The 18,789-nt window shown below is 60.1% G+C and overlaps 4 protein-coding genes across 4 annotated transcripts; all 4 read right to left on the minus strand.

The window, feature by feature from the left end:
• Nucleotides 1-2,031: 2,031 nt before the first annotated feature.
• Nucleotides 2,032-6,081, minus strand: LMJF_32_0260 (putative serine/threonine-protein kinase Nek1; the record flags this gene model as incomplete). The annotated part of the gene is made up of 1 exon (XM_001685287.2): nucleotides 2,032-6,081. The coding sequence occupies one exon, from the start codon at nucleotides 6,079-6,081 to the stop codon at nucleotides 2,032-2,034; it is 4,050 nt and encodes a 1,349-aa protein (XP_001685339.2).
• Nucleotides 6,082-9,631: 3,550 nt separating this feature from the next.
• Nucleotides 9,632-13,540, minus strand: LMJF_32_0270 (conserved hypothetical protein; the record flags this gene model as incomplete). The annotated part of the gene is made up of 1 exon (XM_001685288.1): nucleotides 9,632-13,540. One exon carries the CDS (start codon nucleotides 13,538-13,540, stop codon nucleotides 9,632-9,634), a length of 3,909 nt encoding a protein of 1,302 aa, XP_001685340.1.
• A 1,436-nt stretch (nucleotides 13,541-14,976) lies between these two features.
• Nucleotides 14,977-15,681, minus strand: LMJF_32_0280 (conserved hypothetical protein; the record flags this gene model as incomplete). Its single annotated transcript, XM_001685289.1, has 1 exon — nucleotides 14,977-15,681. One exon carries the CDS (start codon nucleotides 15,679-15,681, stop codon nucleotides 14,977-14,979), a length of 705 nt encoding a protein of 234 aa, XP_001685341.1.
• A 1,279-nt stretch (nucleotides 15,682-16,960) lies between these two features.
• LMJF_32_0290 (conserved hypothetical protein) lies at nucleotides 16,961-17,992 on the minus strand (the record flags this gene model as incomplete). Its single annotated transcript, XM_001685290.1, has 1 exon — nucleotides 16,961-17,992. The coding sequence occupies one exon, from the start codon at nucleotides 17,990-17,992 to the stop codon at nucleotides 16,961-16,963; it is 1,032 nt and encodes a 343-aa protein (XP_001685342.1).
• Between the last annotated feature and the right edge of the window lie 797 nt (nucleotides 17,993-18,789).

The raw sequence follows: 18,789 nt of genomic DNA on the forward strand, positions 1-18,789 counted from the left end.
GCACCGTCGGCGCCGGCCTCGCATTCACTAAATCGTTCCGCACCGACGGGACAACGCTGGAGGGCGCGAAACTGAAGGTGATGCTCTGTTGTGAGGAGAAGACCTGCTGCCCGCCACGGTGTGGGATGGGTTCTGCATGAAAGGAGATGGAAGCGGCGTCCGTCGAGCCGGAGGGGCTGCCGCCTGCATCGATGTCTTGCGGTGTCGGCTCAACCACGAAGTGCGTTGAGGACGCGGCGCTCTGGTTGCGCTGCGTCGCCGTGCGTGATGTGCTTGCTGTCGCCGCTGTTGGTGCGATCGGCCTGCGCGCTGGAGCAGATGCTGTGACCGAAGCCGGCTTGACGGAAGAAACGCTTTGGTTCGCTGGGTTCGGCGTCGCACTCGGATGTGGTGTCGTTTGTGAAATTCCAGCCCCTGTGCTTCTCTGCGTGCGGTTCGCCTGAACGTCGCTGGCGGAGCTGTCTCCGTCGCTGTCCCTCACCAAAAGCTGCTGGAATCGCGACGTCATTCACGACTCGAACGAAAGGAGCACGAGGGGGGTTTGGTGTGGAGACGATGACGGGGAAAAAGCAAAGATGTGCCGTGCCAAGTGCGTGGCGGCTTGCATGACTCGCCAGCGCAAGTGTGAGCGATGCGTGAACTGCGTGTTTTGTTTTCTTTGGGCCTTTTCCGTTTTAAATGGCTGCTCCTATGCGACGTTCTTCTTGTCTGTACGGAGGAGGAGGAGGGCTTCAATCACCGTCGAGCTGTGTCACTCTACGCGTCAGGGACGGGAGTTCTCTTGGGTGGGTGTGCAGGTATTTGTACGTGTGCGGGGGGGGGAGGGTGCGTAGGAGAGCGCGCGTGAGAAGAGGGGAGAAGGAAGACAAGTACTGCGGAGCGAGCGACGACATCTCAGCAGACACGACTGTGCCGAAAAGGTCGCCGAAACGTCTGAGGAAAAGGGATGAAGGGTAGATGAGAGAGGCGAATTCAATGCTTGTGAGCATGTGCATGTCCCTGTGTATGTGCGTGTGTATGTGTGTACGTTCACATTTATGTATGTACGCGCTGTGGCGCTCGCTTCTCGCTGGCGCACTCATGAACGGTGGTCAGAGGAAGTGCCAAGAAGGTCACGACGCACCACAACAAAGAAAGGGCGTGGAGGGCGAGACAACGCGATTTGAGTGCACGGGGGTGATACACACATACACACACACACACACACACACACAAAACAAAGGAAGAGGCAGAGCGTGTGGAAGCGCACACTGTCCACATCTGGCCAGCCGGGAAGACGACACGAACCAGCGAGAAAGAAAAACAATACGCACTCTCGACACACGCACCCATGATATATGGGCTGAACGGTGCGTTGTGGCGGCGATGCATATCAGCTGTACATACCACGAGGTGAGCAAGGGAAGGATGGAAGACACGAACAACAGCAGTGAACTACGGAAGCGCGACAGGGAAAAAGAAGGAGACGCAAAAGAAAAGCAAGGTGGCAGACGCACCGTGCAAGCGAGCCAGAGACGGCAATGAAAGCGGTGGTCATCACAGACACGCACGTCTATGCCAAACAACGCTGCCGCAGAGCCGCAGAGAGAGAGTCCAACGCTGCACGACAAGAACAACGAGAAGGGCAACAGCAGCACAGCGAGAGACACGCGCTCTACAACGGTACAACGAGGTGCGAAGAAGAACGAAAAGAGTAACATGACGCCGCCTCCGTTCCCGCTCTGTACGGCAGAGATAAAAGCGCGGGCAATCGACCTTACAAGCTAGCATCAGTCGGGGGAGAGAGGGGGGAGGGGGAAGTATACCGGCATGCACGCCAAACACGCGCACAAGGGTGGGTGTGGGGAGGATAAAGCACACGCCCAAAAAGAGGAGCGGAGGCGTAGCACAATGCTGCTTCTCACCTCTCCTCTCCGTCTCCATCCTTCATCTCTGTCTTCCAAAACCGAAGACCGACACTGCCATACAAGGCACTGCACGGGCCCCGCCCCCCCCCCCTCCTTCAAAACAAATGTCCAACAGCGTCAGTTGTCAGGACTTGATGCCCTTCGGCACCTCTTTGGAAGACGGCTGTTTTTGGTAGCCCGTGTACCCTTCTTCGCCCTCCAGCTCCTCTTCCATCGCCGCCGATGTCAAGTCCACGTCGCTCGTGTACACATCCTCCTGTGCATGACGCCATTTCTGTTCCTGCTGGTCCTGCTGGCGGACGTAGGCGTCGTTGAGCTCAGCACATCGCACTGGCGACAGCGGGACGGCGTCTTCGAAGTCGTCGTCTTCCTCCTCCGCTTCGCAGTCCGGGAGCACGACCACAACGGGAACAGCGTTTGGTTGAGGGTGCAGCGGCCTCGTCGCCTTCAGGTGCGGCGGAGAAACGAGAACGCCGGAGCCACCGCTGTCGCTCGCGCAGCTCATGTCCCCGCCGCCCAGCGGACTCGGATTCAGTGGCGGAGGCAACGCGCGGTTCCGCATCGATATCGGCGACCGCACCGCCGGGTCACGTGGGTGTTCTATCGCAGACGGTGCCGAGGCAGCGGTCGTCGGTGAGGTAGGGGCACTAGCACCGCCGGTGCTGCTCACGCGCCTGCGCTGAAGGAGGTCTTTCAGGTGCTGCAGCATCTCCGCATACCCCTCCATCGAGCTCTGAACGCCGGCCCCGCCACCGGTTGATGGGTTCGGCGACGGCGGTGCACCAGCTTGGGCCGATGGTGGAGCTGCTCGCGACGGAGCAGCGCCGCGGTTAATGTCACCCAACGAAAGCGCTGTCACATGCGCCGCCGAAGGTCGAGCTGCTGCGCTATCGCGAGACACCGGAGTCTTCCTGTCATGGCGGGAAGGCACCTCCGACCTGGGAGACGCCGCAGCCTCCGTGGCTCGTGTCATGAGCCACGGTGCCAGCGGAACAGACACAACCGAAGACGCTGACTCCTGCCGTGGTCGCTGTTGCATCCGCTGCCGCTGCTTCAGTAGCGCCAGCTGTCCTCCAGGATTGACCTCCTCTCTGGCGCCGCCCTCCGCCCTCATGGCCTTGTCTTGCTGCGCACGCAAACTGCGCAGCGCCTCCAGCGTATTCGGCACGGCGGACACCTCTGCGTGGTGCGGTTTGCGGTGCTCATCCACCGACACCCGTTCGTCTCCACGAGAAGGCTGTTCACGCCTCATGCCATGGTACAAGGCAGCTTCTTCCAATCGGTATCGTGGATGGTTGCGACGCACCCCACGCTCGTGCTCAGGAGAGGCGACGATCGCCGGCAAGTCCTTCATCTCAGCCGCCATCGCGGATGAGGGCGGAGGTGCCGGTGCGCCCGCCTGCACCTTGCTGCGACGCAGTGCACGAAGCGCCTCCTTCACTGGTGTACAAGGGCTCGCCTGCGCTCTCGAAGAGTGCGCTGCGGTGCGTGGAATGTCGACTAGCTCCCCCGGGGCTGACGATGGCGGGTTCGCGTTGCCAGCGCTGACCAACGCCTTAGACTTCACAGGAGGTGGTACACCAGAGGAACCCCTATGACGGTGCTCAACTCCAGCAGCACCGTGCCTGGGGCTCTGACCAGAGGTCGGGCTCGGCACAGGTGACAGACCATTCTCGCCACGCCCGCCGAGCGGCTTCAAGTACCGCTGCGGCGCACGACCCGGTCGTTGAAGGCGAGGGTCACCAGTGCTCGGGGAGGCGCGCTCTGGCGCAGCAGACGCAGCCTGGCAGGGTGAGCAGTGGTCATAAGGGTCGCCAGAAATGGGGGAGAGGGCGGAGGGGCGGCGCGCCACCGCGGCGTCCTCAAGCGCACGCGACTCACGCCTGTCGCGACGTGCAGGCAGCTGCTCCTCGTCCACGGGACGCCGGGGTTGCGGCAGATGCTGTTGACTCGGCTGCAGCACCATCCGGTGGCCGTCAATGCCACCGCCAAGGCCGGCAGTGAGCGGCGCCTTTTGGCCTCCACTAGCTGTCTCCGGCTTTGAGTTGGGCAAAGACCGCCGTTCGATGTCGAAGGCGGCTCCACGCGGGGCGCCGAGTCGCGACGGCGGCGAGTGCAGTGGGTCGGGAGTGACGGCGCGGCGTGCCTCCGGTGCCTCGGTGCAGTGTTGAGAGGGAGGGTGCGCCTGTTGTGGCGAATTCGCCGCGTACACGACTCTGCGCGGCGGCGTCTTCGGCAGGGGATTTCCATTCGGAGCGGCTGCCGCTGGACTAGGCGGCTGCTGTGGCACGCGCTGCTGCTGCGGTGTCGTGGGGCGGCTCGCACGCTCTCCAGGAGGGGCGCCGCGACGCGGGTCACGGCCAAAGACGGGCTCCTTATCCTGTAGCGGCGATGACGGCGGGGTGCGGGAGGGCAGGTGGGCGTTCTCCGGCTTGGCGCGGGGCTGTGGACTGCCTCTAAATGGCGAACGATCATCAGGGTACCCGTTCAGGTTGACGTTGTTCAGCTGCGGACTGTTGCGGCGGTCGTTGTTGCGGAGAGGAGAAGCAGCCAGCCGCTGATTCTCCAGAACGCGGCGCAGCTCTTCTTTGCGCATCCTGTTGCGTCGCTCACGGGCCTCGATTTCCTCCTTCTGCCGCTTCAGGTACGCCTCGTGCTTGCGGCGCATGTACGCGTGGATCGTCTCTTTTGCCTTCTCGTCCGCGTTGCGGCCATAGCGGGCTATGATGGCGTCCACACGGCGCATGTCAGCGTGAAATGCATCCGCTGCATTGGGAGAGGGCCCAGGGGCAGGTGCCGGTGCCGCTGCCGCTGCTGGCAATGCTGCGGCGGCAAGACCACGCCGATTTCCAGCACCGCCGAGGGTAACTTTGATGCGCAACGGAGGTGTGTGATGCGGCTCCCCAAGGGGCCGCTGGGCGAGGGGCGGGGGAACAGCGCCGCTCGGAGATTCGGCTGGAGCGGGTCTGGCGCCACCACCCGGCAGCAGAGGGTTGGCGATGGGTCTCTTGTGGCAGGGACTGTAGAAGCGGTGAGCGTCGTTGCCTTGCTTTGGACTCGCCGTGGGGCTTTGCTGGACGGCAGCAGACGGCTTTGGCCCCAACGCCGCTGGCGCGCCACCGCCGCGTTCGGGGGAGGCCATCGGCGAATGCGATGGCGACGTCGGTGGCTGGAATACTGGGGATAAATTTTGACGCGCCATCGCGAGAGCAGCCGCCTGCCCGGGTGATACCCCATCCTTGGCGACTGCGCGAGGGGAGGGCTTCGGAGAGGGCTGCGGCGAGCTGCCCTTGCGCTCCTCCTGATCTATGCCGCCTTCGAAGTCGATGATGTCCTTTAAGCGCACCCGGCACTGGGTGGCGAGCATTAAGTTCTCCTCTAGCTGTTCAAGAGAGCGGCGCATCAGTGGCAGGGCGAGTGTCTGCTTGATGCTGGGCCGCTTAGCTGGGTCCTTCTGGAGACACCAGTCAACCATCTTGCGGAAGTCCGAGGAGTACTGGCTGGAGAGGGGCGCGTAGTGGCCCTGCACAATGCGCTGCATGAGCTGATTCATGCTGGTGCCATCGAATGGGTGGCGTCCACCGGTGGCACACTCGTACATCAACACGCCGAGAGCCCAGATGTCGCTCTTGTTATTGTACGGCCGGTTGCGGCACAGCTCCGGGGAGAAGTAGTAGGGGGTCCCGCACACCGTGTTCGCCATGCCCATCGTCGTGCGCAGCACCGTCGATATGCCAAAGTCGCCGAGCTTCACCGCGCCGTTTTTCATGAGGAAGACGTTCATGGTTTTGATGTCGCGGTGCAGGATGTGGCGAGCGTGCAGGTACTCGATCGCGAGACAGATTTGCGAGAAGTAGTACAACATGCTCGCCTCCTTCATAGGGCCGCGGCTGTGCTTCACCTTCTCCGCCAAGTCTCCACCGTCGCAGTATTCCATGACGATGTAAAGGTTATTGTTATTCTCAAACTGCTCGACGTAGCGGACAATGTTGGGGTGTTGCAGCTGCTGCAACACGGTACACTCGTGCCGCGCCTCGTCTCGCTCTTTCTTGCTCATCCTCGTCATCCCCACCTCCTTTACCACGAACAGGAGCCCATCTGTCTTGCGCTTGATGAGGATGGCGCTGCCAAAGCTGCCCTTCCCAAGGACCTTCACCCTTTGATACTTGTCCATTTCGCCGCCGCGCACGCACGCAAGCACGCACACCGCTGCAACCAACGAGCAAGCACAAACCAGAGAGTGAGAGAGCACGCCCGTAGAGGAGGGGGAAGGCGCCGGGTGGAGGGCCAAGAGGGTCACAAATAAAAATACACACAAAAAAAAAACGGCAAGCGGTGAGGTCAAAGCGGGCGCTGCGACACGTAAAGAAAGAAGGCAGCGGGTAGTCCACAGCACCGATTTCACAGCAACGGGATAAGCGAAAAAGGGGGATAAACCAGAGAGAGCAGCACCGCAACACTCACAAGCGGTGATGCACGCAGGGCGGGCGCGTCGAAACTCGCAAGAGACGACCGCTGCTGTGCGCACGAGAAGAACGCAAAAGAGAAAGAGAGAGAGAGAGCAGCAGCGGACGCGGAAAAAAACAAAGAAAACAAGGCGCAGAGAAACACTAGAGAGCTCCACAGTATCCACCAATCACATCGACGGCAACGTTTTGCCTTCTGCTGTCCTCTGTTCACCGCGTGAGGTGGGATGAGTGCGTCGGCGGGTGCAAGATGGTGTCGATCGCGTTTCTTGTGTGTGTGTGTGTGTGTGTGGCGTGGACAAGCGTGCGCGAGAGAGAAACCAAAAGAAAAGGCACAAGGGGTATGAGGAAATGAATGAGACAAGAATGCAAGCGAAAGAGACAAGGGGGAGGGGAGACAAGATGCTGATAGCTGTACATGCACTCGGGGAAAATGACCGTAAAGAAGAAAGAGAACAAGACAGACACGCAGGAATGAGGCGAGGTGGCAACGAGCGCGCGCACAAAAGAAGTTCAAAACCGAAAACGCAATGGCAGAGCCGGAGAACACAACCCCGCGCACAGCGGGGAAACAAAGGGAGAATGAACCGAACGAAGCCGAAGGCGGTGGTGGCAACACGGGCGCGTGCTCGTTTGTGCGACTGTGAATGTGTGTGTGTGTGTGTGTGTGTGTGTGTGTGTGTGGGTATGTCAAGGTGTGTGTGTGTGTATGTATGTGTGTATGTGTGTACGTGTGCCGACTTTAGGAAAACAGACAGCGAGAGAGAGAGAGAGAGAGAGAGAGAGAAAGGAGGAGAGGGGAGAGGAGGGGAGGGGAGGAGGAGGGCTAGGGTAACTCAGGATGACAACCTGACGACAACCAGGCGAACGAAACAATAATAGAAGGAGGAAGAAAAGTAGACGCAAGGGAGTCGGGAGGGTGCGAAGCAAAGCAGCAGCAGCAGCAGCAACAGTCGTTGCCCACGAAGAAGAGGAAGAGGGGAAAAAGAAGAAGGGCCGGGCAGCGCTCACTGCGGAAGATGATGTCCACCGCGCACGCGTGTATGTGTGTGACTGAGTGACCACCAGACAAAGGGGAAGAGGAGCGAGGAAGGGGTGTTCGAGGAAGAGACAGCGATGTTTGAAGCGCCTGAGTATCTATTGCGTTCGACGGCAGCAGCACCGGTCCATCTGCACGGGTGATTGGAGAGGGAAGAGGAGGGCAGCTGTACTACTGAAGGAAAGCCGCTGAGAGACACACACGCACCCACACAGACGGGGAGAGGGAAAGACGGCAGGAGACAACGTCGAGGAGAGGATGTGCGACGTCCTACAGGCAGCTGATCTGTATGTATTCCCGTATTCCTGCTGAGGCGCGTGCATGTGACCGAGAACGGGTCGAGTTCAACGCAGAAAGCACAGCGGTAAAGAAGCAAAAGGAGGAAGGCGTCCGGACAAGGGAAGCAAAGGGCCTGGATGAAAGATGAGGTGAAGGGTCGTTGGCACACGAAGCTTCGCCGAGTCGGGAACATCTTTCCCTCTTGTCATCGTCACTTGCGATGTTGGCGTCCCTGCACCACCTCCGGCGACGAGCGGGATAGCAAGCGTGCTCGTGTGTAGCACCATGTGAGCGTATCAGTGAGGCAGCTCTCGTGGGTTTACACTCCGGGGCACCGTTCGCCAATGCCGCGCCGCTACGGTGTTGCTTTTACGCGGGTGGAGGGAAGGAAAGAAGGGGAGCATGAGAGAGGGACGGGCGCGAGAGCAGGCCGTGAGCCCTCTGCAACCCCCGAGCGACTGTCCTCTGAGTTTCATTTTTTTTCTTTCACGCACTTCCCTTTGTGGGGACAACACCAACACAATATCCAAACAAAGGGAGCGAGAAGGGGGGAGCAAGGACACGGACGGACAGCCAGAGGCGGCGACACCTTCGCCACAAACACAACAACGCCAGCATCAGCTCCATAAGGACAACGATACCACCTCGCCTCCACATATGAGAAAGCAACATCAAACACGATACCTACGAGAGATACGAAAGAAGCGCAACACAGCTTTCACAGGACACACGCCGCGGTTACAGACACACCAATATAGATTGTACCGCACGCTTCGCTAGAGAGCAGGAAGAACTACAGAAACTTGACGACCTGTTAAACATGCCCAGGCGGAGTGAGGGCCGCGTTGCGGGGTGGGGGGAGGAGGGATGGCGGAGAGGGGCGGGAGGAGGGCGAGAGGGAGAGAAGACTGCGGGCAACGTCACGCGCTGACATGCATGGACGACGAGTGTAGAGTGCCCGTGCAACGAATGCGCACGCCCACACCCATCTTCTGCTGCCACCTTTGCCTTCTCCCTTTGCTTGTAACCGCAGCCCCAACTCATCCTCGCACTCACCGCACCTGTTCATCTACTCACCCGACGTGGGCACCAGAATCACTATCAACTTCATGGTGAAGCGCACGTGCCCGCGCCTGCAAAGAAAGCTTCACCCTACCTCACCCCCTTTCCTCCCTCTATGCATCCCGAACTCTCTTTAGCCGTCGAAATCGTGCTTACTTCTCAGCCTACACACAGGAATTTAGGTTTCACCTCACCTCTCGGCTACTGAACGTACCACTTCAGCGTACACTTCTGCCCGCGTACGCATCCGTGGACGCCGTCCTCCGACTGAGAGACGTGCTACTGTCCCTGTCGGCCTTCCCAAACCCCATGCCTTGACTCCGCAGGACTGAAGGCAGTCGCGTCATCGCATGAGCACACGCCAACGTGCCCTTGACCACGCGGTCGGGGATCGCAGGCTCGACAATGAAGTCGGCGCACGCAGAAGCGAGAGAGAGAGCTCACTAAACAAAAAAGGAGGTAACAAATGAAAGCCAAAACGTCCTTTAAACACTTCTGCACATGCATCTCGGCGACGGCCTTGGCGCGTCTTTAGCGGCACCTCATTTGCATGGGGGGGGGGGGGGGGGCGATCCCCCCCCCCCCTCCACCATACCTTGCATCCCCACCACTCACCTCTCGCCCTCTCCGCTACCCAGCATGCTCTAGTTTTTTCCTACTGCAGTGACCGCTCAGCCTCTGAGGTAGCACCCGTGGACGCATGAGAGCCACAGCCGGCACGCCCCGTCCTCGCACACACGCAAACTGACGCTGAGAAAAAAGAAGGAAGGAAAATGAAGATAAGACAGGAGAGGAGAAGCCAGGGAGCGCCTATGCCCGCGCTGTGCTGCCGCTGTGGCGCGCAGACGCCTCTGTGAAGTTGAGTTGCGGCGGTGCGATTACAACTCCGCGACCTCGTCGTCCTCGGCGCGCGGCTGCTCCTCTCCGATGGGTGGATTTTCTGCAATATAGCCGTCAACCTGCTTTGCTGCGTCGCCTGCCTCGCTCGACCCGGAGCTGGAGCCGGCCACCGACTCTGGTACGCGCTTCTGCTCTCCAAACACGATGCCGAACTTTGTCTTGGCCGAGGGCGTTGTGGCGTCACCTGTGGCTGCGCCGCTCGCCGTGTGCGCCTTGGACGCAGGGAACGGCACGCCAGCCTCCGTGCGGCTGCCCTCCCTCGCTGTCTTCTGATTTTCTTTTGGCTTGCCGTCACGGCCGTAGCGGATGCCCACGGGGCTGCCGGGCCGCTTCGGGTGATATTTAGCAGTATGGATGATGCGCTTGTACGTCACCTCCACGTACACGAACGCAGCGAGCACACACACGACGGCCACGATGAGCACGATGAGAATGGCGGTGGCCGGCTTTGGGGCGATGCCCGACTGGGTGATGACCGGGTCGTAGGTGTCCGTGTCGAAGCGCAGGGCGGCAGAGATGCCGCGGCTCACGGGGACAATGTACAGCAGCGCCTCCTCACGCTCGCTCTTCTTCACACGCTGCGAGGAGTGCGTGGAGTTAGCCGCCGTGAAAGCGTAGGTGACGAACTTGATCGCGGCGCGAATGATCATGGGAACACGAATGCTGCTTCCAGAGTGCAGCAGGGAGCCGGGGATGAAGGCAAAGTTAAAGGGCTCGGTTTCTCTGGTGTTGGCATTGGTGTGGTGGGCAATGCGGCGGTAGTTGAGTGAGGAAGCGTACATTTCCCACGGCAGGTATGCGTCCGACTGGCCGGACGACGAGCTGCTCTCTGGGTGCATCCAGGTCTCCTCTTCTCCGCGCTGGGACTTGGGGGCGTTGTCGCCGTCGAGCAAAATGTTGACATAGCCGTTCGCCGAGTCGCCGGCGAGCAGGCTCGACATCACTTCCGACGCGTGCACAGACAGCGTCAGGTACTGCAGCTGCGCTACGGTGTAAGCGTTGTTTATAAGCATTTCGTCATCGATGATGCCCTGAATCTCGTCGTCGTTGATCTCCTTGGTCTCTTCGTGGATGCCGGGGAAGGAAAGCATGACCCAGTCCGTCGTGCCAAACGTCCGCTCGTCTGCGACGGCGCACATGGACACCGTCACCTGCCCCTTTCCGTTCTCGATGGTGGCTGTCATATTGTCCAGATCAACCTGGGTTCTGTCCGCGTTCGGTGGCGTGACGCACACGTTCGGACTTGTCAGTCGCTCCGGGACGCCATAGTAGCTCTCGCTCTCCTCTTTCGCCTCTTCCTCTTCGGCTGTGGAGCTGCCAGAGGGGAAGGCGAGGGTATCGGCGCTGTACGGCTTCACTGGAACCGACGATCCCAGCGGATCCGGCACCGGCCAGTACGCGCTCGGACGGCATATCTGCGTGTCGAGGAAGCGCGTGTTGAGCTCGCTGATGTAGTCTGTCTGGTTCACGACGACATCGAACACTTGGCCGCTCGACAGCTTCACAGATATGGCGAAGGTGCCGACCGGGTAGGCGTCTGTCAACTCGGCCGACCCTGCACCGTTCACGCGCACGGCAAACGTCACGCGCAGCGCGTTCTTCGGGCTCACCGACGTACTCGCAGACTTGCCGGAGGAGCCGTCGTTGACGATGGTGCTATCAAAGTCCGACGCGTTGTAATCGAGCGCCTCAAACGTCATGAGTGCCTTGTCGCCGCAGTCCGTCTCAAATCCGTTTCCGGTACCCGTGCAGCTGATCATCGTCCCAGTGCACATCGGGCACTCCACCTTGCTCGGCGACGTCCACGTGGAGTTCAGTAGCGTCGTGGAGACAACCTTGAGCGAGAGAAATGTGATGTTGGCAGCCGTCTTGTTGGCCTCAAAGTACGGGTAGAGCAGAACGGAATAGCGATACAGACGCTCCTGAGTGTCTGTTCGTTTACCTGCGGAGTACTGAATATCGGAGCTCATCTGCAGCAGTGGAGCGGTAGCGTCGCTCGAAGGACGCGCAACTGCGTCGACGATGATGGTATTGCGAATCTTGAGGCGCACCTCGTAGGCCGTCTCCGAGTGCACAATGCCGGCTAACGGGGACGTCCAGCTCGCCGGCTTCACCGACTGTGAGTACACGGTACCGACCAAGTACGTGCCGTTGCCCTTCAGCCTGAAGGTCGGAGAGCCGTCCGGCTGGCGCAGTGCGCGCAGCGACTCCACGGACGCCCTGCCCACCCAGGTTGCGTCACAATCATTGATGTACAGCTTCCACTGCACAGACGGTGTGGCGTTGTTGTACACGTCGTTGTTGTCGTCGTTCAGCGTCGGCGTCATGAGAGGCGCATACCTGCACGGGTCCACGCGGTACACATCGCAGTGACGGTGGTTACCTCCAAACCTTTGGTAGTAGTTGTCGCCTGACTTGTATGCGTTGGCCTCTGTGTTGAGGTGGCCCTTCAGCGCATCGAAGTCTATCCAGCTCCAAATGTCGGTGCCTTGGCCGGTGATCGCCTGCCTATTGAGGCATGACGGCTCAAAGGAGACGTGCGAGCCGTCCGGGACCGCGGAGGAGTTGAAGAGCCCCGGTACGCTGGCCTCCGTGATGGGGTAGAAAGTCACAAAGCGGGCTGCAAGGTTGCCGATCGTGGTGTACGCATGGATGACAAGGTCGCCACCCGCCGTGAAGCCAAAGTCGACTCCATCCACCGCGCGGACGTCCTTGCGCGGCGTCACTGCGACACCGGTCTTGTTCACGTCGAAGAGGTCGAGTGCCGTCGGGCTGGTGCGCCACGCGGCTGCGTCGCAGCTGCCGCGACACACAATGGCGCCCTCCATAGCGTAGTAGATCTCGTCCTTTTCCTCGCTGACGATGGAGATGACCACCGTGCCGGCGCACGTGCTGCCCTCGTTCGAGCACGTCAGCTGGAACTCAAAGTAGTCGATGTCATCGCCCTCCTCGAGGGTTTCGGGGGTGTAGACGAAGGTGCCCGTGTTGTTCCACCGAAGCGCACCATGAACGGGCTCCTTTAGCGTCGCCGAGATTACGCCCGAAGTGCAGAACATGCCGGTAGCAGCGGCGCGAGCGGAGAGGTTGAAGACTTGCTCGACTAAGATACCATCTGAATTCAGAATGAGTGAGTAGTTGTAGTTGCCAGGGCACTGCATGGCCGGAGCAGTGGTCGTTGTGGTTGTCGGCGGCGCTACAACCACCACCTGTTGTACCACACACGAGGAGCTGCTGCAGCTGACAAGGATCGTTACCGTGTACGTTCCAGGTGAGGTGTCCGTCTGATTTGCGTTGAAGACGAGCACCTGGGAATTGTTGACCATCTCAACAGAGAAGAGCGACCTCGCATCGTAAGACGGGCCTGTGACATCAGCGATATCCAGCAAGGGATGGTAGCAGCTGGAAGTATAGGCATCCGCAGCGAAAGTCACTGACGCGCCGCTCGTCACGAACGCGTCGTCGGGACTCTTGCACACCATGGACGGAGCGAGGGTGGTCGTTGTCGTTCTCGGCGAGATACGGAAGTACACGCGCGACGTCCCACCGACGGGCGTGGTGTCATTGCACACCACCACGAGGTCCACGTACGCCGTCCGCACGCCGGAGGTCATGTTGGTGATGGCAGCCGTGAACTCCATTCTGGGGTCATGCACGTTTGCGAACGTGACATTGTTGCCGTAATCAGCGCCAACGCTGTACGTGAGAGTACCGGCAATACACTCGGCCTTCAGTGCACCTACTTTCAGCAAAACCGTTGTCACCTCCCCCTCAGTCGCACGGAAGACACCCAAGTACGTGATCTCGGCGGCATGGCTCAGCACCACGGCGAACAAGGCAAGCAGCGCGACCACCGCTGCACAGCGTCGTCCACGAGGCAGACGGGTCATGATGGAGAGAAGCGCGCGCGCACACGTGCACGTGCGTATGTGTGAGAAGGGGGAGGGCGCAGGCGATAATGTCGGTAGAGAAGAAAACTATAAGAACGCGCTCGTCGGCACCTCTTCAGACTTGATCGCGCATGCGCCGACACGCCCACATACACGGAGAACGGCGAGTACGCACTCTTCGCCTACATGAACAGTCATACGAGCACTGCACCAAATGGAGCCACGACAGCAACGGCGCCACTTGCACGCCGGCACACGAGAGAGTCGGCGTATGTGGGCGCGCAGGGAGTGGAGGGAGGGAGGAAGGGAGGGAGGAGGAAGACCTCGGCGAACGAGATGACCCTGTCACTAAGCTGCCTCGATGCGTGCGACAGGGGAACACCAGGCGAAAACACGAGACGAGCGACAACGGAACAACAAACAGGCGGACGGAGGGAAGTGGGAGGGGCTGAGAGCCACAAATCACAAGAGAGATGAGCAAAACGGAAGAGAATGCACGCCCGCGCGTGCACGTGAAACACACGCAGGGAGTCACTGAACGTGCGCACAAGCTAGGAATAGGAGAGACAGAGACACGCACAGGCAGACAGAGAGAGAGAGAGAGAGAATGCGAAAGGTAGAGAGCGGGGAGGAGGGGGTGGCGCAGTAGACCGAAGAGCAGACGAGGGGCGGCGGGAAGAGGAGGAAAGGCATTTGTGTGCAGCTGCAGTGCTCGTGTCATCCGTGCAGCGAAAGCAGAAATGGTGGATGCTGCGCACCACACAAAGGGCGAACGGCGTGGCGCAGGAGCATGAAGAGGTCAGCTCAAGCGAGCACAAGCTGCCTCGCTCGGCCGCAGCGGAAACCGCAGCCCATGAACGCGCTTGGCGATCATGTTGCCGGCTGCATCCGTTGTGGGTGGCTACTGCAAGTACGTCTTTCGATAATGGAGGCGGATGGAGCAGAGGAGAACGACGCAACGCCATCACCCCCCCCCTTCGACCCAGCCACCCACACATACGCATTTTTCTTTTCTCTACGGCACACTTGTGCGCACGCTGTCGCATTGACGCAACTGGGCCGTCGCGTAACCGGATGTAAACACGAAACGATACGGTAAGGTTCGCAACAGTGACGATGGCCGGAGAAACGAGGTAGAGAACCGTACACACCGAAAGAGAGGAGAGGAGGGAGGGAGGGTCGAAATGTGCGCACGCAGCTCCTTTCGCTGCTTGGCTCGCCGTTCTCGATCGACCTTGTCAGTTACCTGTCGCGGGCTCTCTGTTTGTATACGTAATGCAAATGCAGAGGTGCCGCGTCTATGCAGAAGGGAAAAGGAAGGCGTGCGTCAGCGTGGTCAGCTCATCTGCGCAAGAGTAAGCGTGAAGCCGGCCTGCGTGTGTGTACCGGCGGCGTTGCGGCGAGTGCCGACAAAAGTCGGACGGCGACCTCGCGTGCTATACCTCGAACCCCGACGACTCCATGCCGTTGATCATGACAGAGAAGTTCAGCTTCACATAGCCGTCGAGTGGCCGTGCGTGCAGCATCACCTGGTCGTCGCCAGTGCACAAGAAGGAAAGGTCGCGCAGCACCGGCTTCTCGCGGGTGAGGAAGCTAATCAGCTGCTGCTTCGAGGTGGTGCTCTCCAACTGCATCATGGGCACCTTCTTTGTGTGGTAGCCGCTCTTCATGGGAATAAAGCAGCGACCGTAGCCAATGATCGACTCCCCGCTGCCGAGGAGCTGAGTGTCGTTGCCGTCAGCGCCCTTTCCGGAGCTCCCACCAGCGCCTTCGACGGTGTGAAGCGTAATGACTAGCTGCGGCCAGCCGAACGGGTTGGTGCTCGTCAAAGCGAACTCAAAAGGTGCCGTGAAGCTAAAGTATGGGACGGGGCCCTTGGCGCAGTCGCACAGCTGCGTCACCACTTCAGCGTTGTTGCTGTACGTGGGCTCAACGAGATCGTCGTCGTCTGCGGCCGCGTCCTCGCCGTAGCCGCTGTTGCTCTCCAGAAAAGCCCAATCAGGGCCGAAGAAGAGCTGCGTTCGAGCGAACACGGATCCCACCTCTACGCATTCCGCGCCCTCCAGCACGCCGTGCACGATCACCTGAAACCCCCTGCCTTGCCGCATCGGCAACGCAGCAGGTGATGCTTTCGAATTCATCGTTCTTATCGACTCACCGCGCCGGCGTGTCCTGGACAGCACAAAGGAGAGAGACAACTCAGAAGGACGACATGCAGGGATGACACTACAGCAGAAAGGGGAGAGAAGGGCAAAGGATGGGGGAGGGGGCTGTTCGAGGTCGCGTACCGCACGAGGCGCGTCGAAGGATTGTCAGCCGCAATCTGAGTTTCAAGAAGAAGCGAAAGAAAGGAATGTGGGGGCAGGCGGGAGAGATTCAGCGGCGTTAGTGAGAGTCGCCCAAGGGGAAAATGCACCACAGGAGTAGGGAGGCGCACACCAAGACAGGGCGCCAGGGTTCCGGACAGCGGAAGCGCGAGGTTGAATGATTCCTCTCCCGCGTCACAACAACTCCCAGTCCACCGTGCGGCGCGGCGAGGATGGGTGCGGTATACGTACGTTGCCTTCCAGAGGTGGAACCGGCCCGCTCTCCACAAGCACATCTACGCATGCATCCACACATGTATGCTTGCGTCATGTAACCAACGATGTACAAGACAACTGACACACAGCACGAGAGAAGTTTGCATCTAGTTGAAGGGAGGAGGAGTGAACAAGAAGAGACGGCACATCCACGCCGAGTCTGTCGTACACACACACACACACACATGCGCGCACGTGCAGGAGAGGAGAGGAAACGATGCGTAAGAGAGAATCGAGCAGAGAAGGGGGGGGGGGCGAAAAGAGTCAAGAGCCCGGAAGCGGGTGCATCCTGTGTGCATACACACACGCCCCCTTCCCCCCCCATCACCAAACATTCTCTTCTCTCCTTCTCCCCTCCCCTTCCTCTGTGCCCTTGTGCTTGAGCGTGTGCCATCTAGAGGGTAGTAGGCTTCCATCTGTGCGTGAAGTATAGAGATGTCTGTGGGAACGGGGGCGCGGGGGCTTTGTGTACACTCTAAGGCCCACGTCGTGGTGCCTCCCCATCTGCGGACGGCAAAAGGATGGACAATGATGTGGTCACGGAGAGATCTCGTCATCACACAGACAGAGAGACAGAGGAGTAGGACACCTACGCACACAAAAACAGAAGGACATGAGAGAAAAGAGATCGAGCACCCGCATCAGGCACCACGCACGAACGGGAATGACAAGAACAACCAACGTGGTCCGACACCGACAGCCGCCCCCCCCCCCCCACACACACACACACCTCCCTTCAGCCCCACGACACCGACAGCTCTACAAGCATAGAGACACCTCAGCAGGAGAGAGCGCGCGCGGGGGGGGGGGAAGGTGAGCCACACGAATCTGAGGTGCTCTATAAGCGCAGATAGAGCTGAAACGCATCCCAGTAGTAAGCGGCAAGAGAAACCACCACCGCAGCCGGGAGAATGCAATGGTAGAAACAGCGAATCCACAGCCATCGCCACGCCGTGGCCCGCCGCACCGGCCCGCTGTACGCCTGCAACACAGCCTCAGCAAACCCGGCCCCGTTATCCAAGCTGTCTCTGCCCTCCGCAAGGGCGAAGGAAGCAGCTGCAGCTGCGTGGCTGCCCTCGCCGCTGTTCCTCGCGGAGCTGCCGGCGGAGCGGAGGAGGTCGCCGTAGTAGACACCGCTGGCCCTACCTGTGAAGTGGTCCCCGTCGGTGCTCTCCTCCACCGGCAGCACAAAGGTACGCACATCGTCCGCATCCGCGATGTCTGTCACGCTGCTCACGCTCACCACCGTCCCTCCGGGGATAGGAGAGGAGCTGCCAGGCTGCAGCGAGTCTCGCCATGCGTCAGCGGCGCTGCTAGGACCAGGGGAGGGAGAGAGGTGGCGGAGCTCTGCGCCTTCGTCGACGTCGGCGACGCTGCGGAGTGAGAAGCGATCGCGCGAGCGGCGGATGAGGCGGTGCGCCACCGGCCGCGCAAAGGAGATGCGCTTGTCGTGACGCCCCTCCACGCGGCCGCCGGGCTCCTGCCGTGCATCACGCAGGGCGCTCTGCATCCTCTCAAAGGCGCCGAAGAGCTCGCGGAACGTTTCCTCGCTGAGGCGGCTGCCGTGCTGAGCGAAGAAGTCCTCCATGAGGTCGGTGCGGTGCTCCGCCATGCGCACCCACCGCGGCAGAAACGCGTCCTCGTAGTCCTCGGCGGAGAGCTGACCGCAGCGGTACTCGATGCGCTTGCAGATAAACCCCTGTACAAATCTATTCATCGCCTCCACCGCCTCCCTGCTAAAGCTGGGCAACAGCGGCGGCCACGCCTCCATCGACGTGCACAAAAAGCCCACATCTATTTGCGATAGGGGGACGCAGGGAGACTTGCTCAGCCTTCCCTGAGCATTGACATCGCGAGTGCAGAGGCGCATGGGAGCACGATCCAGTAGAGGGGATGAGGCAACAGCGAGCGAGCAGGTGGGAGACTCTTGTGTCGCCAGCACGCAGGCAAAGACGCACAGCCACAGCCCATACACCGCACAGCAGCGAAAGCGGTGCTCTACGATGCACAGCGGGAAGATGGAGAGACGGCACAGTTCCGTTTCACGTAGCGTTGCGCCGCAAGCACGACCGAACATAAAAAAAAAGAGAGGTGAAAACGAACGTACAGTGGACGGCGTGGTGCTGCTCGCCGCGTGCTTTCTCGTCCAGTCGGCAACTTCAGAGAGAGGGGCGAAGCGAGAAAAGGGCGACATCAAACGAAGAAGAGAAGTTCGTCTGAGGATGCGCGAACGGCTGAGCGGAGGATTCACTTCCGAGCGCACATACCGTCTGCATCTGTCCTCCGCAGGCCTGCGCCCAGCCAAAGACACGAGGAGAGCAGCTGCATTGCCTGACATGCACTGTGTGCGCGTACTTTGCGAAGGCGACGCACAAATACTTTATGCCCATAACGTTTCGCAGTTCCGCTGCTGTCGCCATCGTCATCATCAAACGTGACTCTTTCGGTGCTGGACCATTTTCGAGCTTGCCTTTCGATCGCTCAGTACTCACCACTAGACAGTCCTCGTCGCTTCTTTCCCACTGCGCGGCAGCTAAAGGGCGAGGGCTGGAGGAAGGCACGGCCAGGCACTTCTCACGCGCAAGCAAGCGAGGACACAGGCACGCACAGCTGCAGCGTCGACAGACTTTTTTTTTCGTTTTCGTTATCACGGCTATCTACATCCAT

The sequence above is a fragment of the Leishmania major genome, chromosome 32 (assembly GCF_000002725.2).
Source record: "Leishmania major strain Friedlin complete genome, chromosome 32".
Lineage (NCBI taxonomy): Eukaryota > Euglenozoa > Kinetoplastea > Trypanosomatida > Trypanosomatidae > Leishmania > Leishmania major.